The sequence below is a fragment of the Camelus dromedarius genome, chromosome 12, assembly GCF_036321535.1.
Source record: "Camelus dromedarius isolate mCamDro1 chromosome 12, mCamDro1.pat, whole genome shotgun sequence".
Lineage (NCBI taxonomy): Eukaryota > Metazoa > Chordata > Mammalia > Artiodactyla > Camelidae > Camelus > Camelus dromedarius.
This window is the reverse complement of record NC_087447.1, coordinates 45,639,082-45,642,709: the sequence shown is the minus strand read 5'-3', so window position 1 is coordinate 45,642,709 and position 3,628 is coordinate 45,639,082. Positions and strand designations below refer to the sequence as shown.

The window sequence follows — 3,628 nt, the reverse complement described above, 5'->3', positions numbered from 1 at the left end:
CAGAGGTAAGTGAGATTACTATTCTTAACTTACCGATGAGTGAACCATGAGCAATGTGTAAGATACCATAAAATCTTCGGCAAGATTCCATAAAAGTTAAGTGGGCAGGGGTGGTCCGGGATTAGTAGCCAGGTCATTTTTCACATTTTGAAGCCTTTGATTTTAACTACTTACTGATTATTAGACAAATAATCTGGTAACAGCATTATCATCAAGTGGGTGGGACTAACTATAATACTATTTATGTTTGCCTTTACAATTCAGGCAATTATTGAATTCAGGGGATGCTGATTTATTTAGATTCTGAGATTTCCTTCTCTCTTAGCTTCTATCATTTCTGGCAACTCAAACTCATAAATATTAGCAACATCCTCCACTCATTTCATCATTTCTCCCACCATATCCTTCCAAATACTGCACAGGGACATCAAAGGAAATTATTTGTCATATTTGTTTTAATCCTTATTTTATGAGTATTTTGACTACAGTATTACTATTAGTACAGTATACAGCATTAGTATTGCTACAAGATCACAAGGAAAGAGGTCCCAGTGTCCCTCCATTGATTTGGTTTTCATTCATATGAGAATTATTGGACCAAAAATTGCTTTTATACCTCCATACACTTGTTTCAAGTGAGTATGAAACAGTTATTTAGATGACCTTTTTCAAGAGATTGCTCCCAGAGATAAATAGAGACCTCCATGCTTGTTTTTCTACAGTGTATGGATTTGACCAGATCAGAGAAAATCTCTTCCTGGGAGTAACTTCAATCAGTGTTTAGGTATGAACAGATTGGAGTAAAATGTGAAATGGTACAAACATTAGAGAATGAAATAGAAATTAATGAGAAATAAAAACTGAGTTCTTAAATTTGCAATTTGGACCCCATAAAAGGGAACTCAGGTCAAATTGAAGAAAGAGTGCTAAACTAGGGAGGTATTAAGAATTGGTCATTATATTCAAATGTGCTTCAGAATTCAAACCACAGCTAATTAATCATAGTATGGTGTAGAACAGAGAAACACAGTATAGTATGGAGTCATAACATGTGTAAAGTTATTAAAAAGAAAAGTAGGACTCCCACTGTGTAAAGCAAAAGTATATACAATCTTAACTAGTAACCTATGGACCTTTATATTGTGGGGGAAATGCATAATCACATTCATCCAGCTGTGTGGTAACTCTAGGCTAGATAAGTTCTGCTTTTGACTAGATTCTACATTATTTTTAGCTGTTATTCTTCTTGAAATATTTCTCTGTATTCTCCTTATGTTTTTAAATTTCCTAAGTCTCTCTGTTAAAAAAACAAACAAATCCTCCATATTTCACTTTCCCTATTCCATGCAACAAATCTACCCTAAACACATATGAGGCATAATTAATTTAGAGAACTAACCACCTCTAACAGCCTTTAAAAATAGACCACCATCTTCACATCTTCTCTAAGGGTCATTCTTAAGTGCCTTGCAGTGACTGGTCCATTTTTTACAATGGAATAAGTGAATATAAGATAGCTAAACTCTCTTCCCAATTGATAACCAATGCAAACAACTCAGGGATAAATAATGTGCTCTCTGGGACCAGGAGTAGATGGTTGAGGGTGAAGTCTCCAATAGGACTATGAACTAATGCACATGGGGCAACAAAAACATTCTCTTCTGGGTCCTTAAGGATCCCAGGGGGAATCTGCAATTATAGCAAAATTTGGTTGGCATTCAGAAATAAATAAAGAAGGAAAGCCTGGTGGTTTTTCAGACAGCCCAGACTAGAGGCCATGGAAAATGCAAAAGATGAGTATTCTCAGGGTCATGGTTTCTATTTACACAAATGGTAAGTCAGAAATCCTGAAACTCTCCCCTGTTCATGTATGGCTCTAGCAAAGCTTTTGAAAGATGGTTTCCTATTGTTGTCCTGTCATATTGTATAGAACCTCTGAATGTTCTGGCCTGATTGTTATCTAAAGAACTGAACTTATTTCTTCAATGTTCAAACACGTCTAAATGATAGTGAGGTCTGTGTCCTTTTTCACTTCTCATTTACTTTCTCTTCCATAGGTATGAGAATCAGCAGTGAAAAGAAAGATCACTAACTTTCATGGCATCCATTAACATGTCATACCTGGACCCCAAAACATTGACACTAATTGGCATCCCTGGATTAGAGCATGTGCAGTTTTGGATTGGGTTTTCCTTCTTTGTAGTGTGCCTAGTGGCTCTTCTGGGAAACACTGTTTTACTGATAATCATCCCTGCAGAACGCAGCCTGCATCAGCCCATGTACATCTTCCTGGCAGTACTGGCAGCTACAGATGTAGGGCTCTGTGTAGCCATTGCTCCCAAGATGTTGGCTATCTTCTGGTTTGGCCCTTCTCCATGGCCTTTGATGCTTGCTTAGCCCAGCTCTTCTTCATCCACGCCTTGCAGGGCATGGAATCTGGCATCCTGTTGGCAATGGCCTTTGACCGCTGCATTGCCATCTGTGATCCTCTGAGGCACACATCCATCCTCACACCTTTCATTCTGGTTAGTATGGTGCTGGTTGTGGCAATCCGAGCAACAGTGCTCATTGGCATTTTACCCATTTTAATTAAAAGACTGTACCTTTTCCATTCCACTGTAATTGCCTACTCTTACTATGAGCACATGGCTGTTGTCAAGCTGGCTGCAGAAGACATCCAAGTCAATAAAACATGTGGTCTTTTTGTGGGTTTTACAATTCTGGGATTTGACATGATTTTTATCCTCATTTCCTATATCCTTATTTTCCAGGCTGTTTTTCATCTACGTCAAAAGGAGGCACGGCTCAAAGCATTCAATACCTGTACAGCTCACATTTTTGTTTTCCTTGAGTTTTATATTCTTGCCTTCTTCTCCTTCAGCCATCGGTTCGGACATGTTGTCCCCTCTACCCACATACTTCTGTCTACCATCTACCTCCTTGTGCCACCGGCACTCAACCCTATTGTCTATGGTGTAAAAAATAATGTAATTCGTAAACATGTGGCACAGATTTTTTTACTGAATCGCTGATAACACCAGTGATCTATCAAATATTAAGTTCAAGGAAAGAACACTTTTATTTCCTAGAGATGGAGATAGACTGAACTCTCTGTGTTCATTGATAGGGGCTTCATCATGCTCCAACTTAAAAACATTCACCTCACAAACTACAAGCCAGGATGAAATAAGATCTATTCAAGTTAAGACTGAAATTAGATCTATTTATTCATTTTATTTCTAATTTCATCTTTATTACTTTCTTTTAATTTATTTGTGTAATTTGTAATTATGTTACTTTTTGTTAAGAAAACTTCTTGATTTTTCTAGTTTTTATCTTTTGGAATATTTGCATTTTAAACTATAGATACATCTTAAATTATTGCTTCTGCTGTATCCCAAAATTTTGACATTTTGTCTTAAAGTACAGCAATATTCCAGTACCTAAATAACAACTGTTATTCATAACTTCCTAGCTGGAACTTCAAAAATACCAAGTTAAGCTACCTCCTCATTTTAGGAAGTTTTGTGAGTCCGCATTTCTAATCTATCTTACTAGACAACAGCAGAGAGTGTTGTTAGATTCTAGGATAGATATCTTAGTGTAACAGTCACAGCTGAAGGAGCTT

General features: G+C 37.0%; 1 protein-coding gene across 1 annotated transcript; it reads left to right on the top strand.

The window, feature by feature from the left end:
* The first annotated feature begins 2,097 nt into the window (after positions 1 to 2,097).
* LOC105098031 (olfactory receptor 52A1-like) lies at positions 2,098 to 3,149 on the top strand. The gene is given in 2 exon segments (XM_010990652.2): positions 2,098 to 2,368; positions 2,371 to 3,149. Coding segments are annotated over 2 exon segments (933 nt in total). The 3' UTR covers positions 3,033 to 3,149.
* The last annotated feature ends 479 nt before the right edge of the window (positions 3,150 to 3,628 follow it).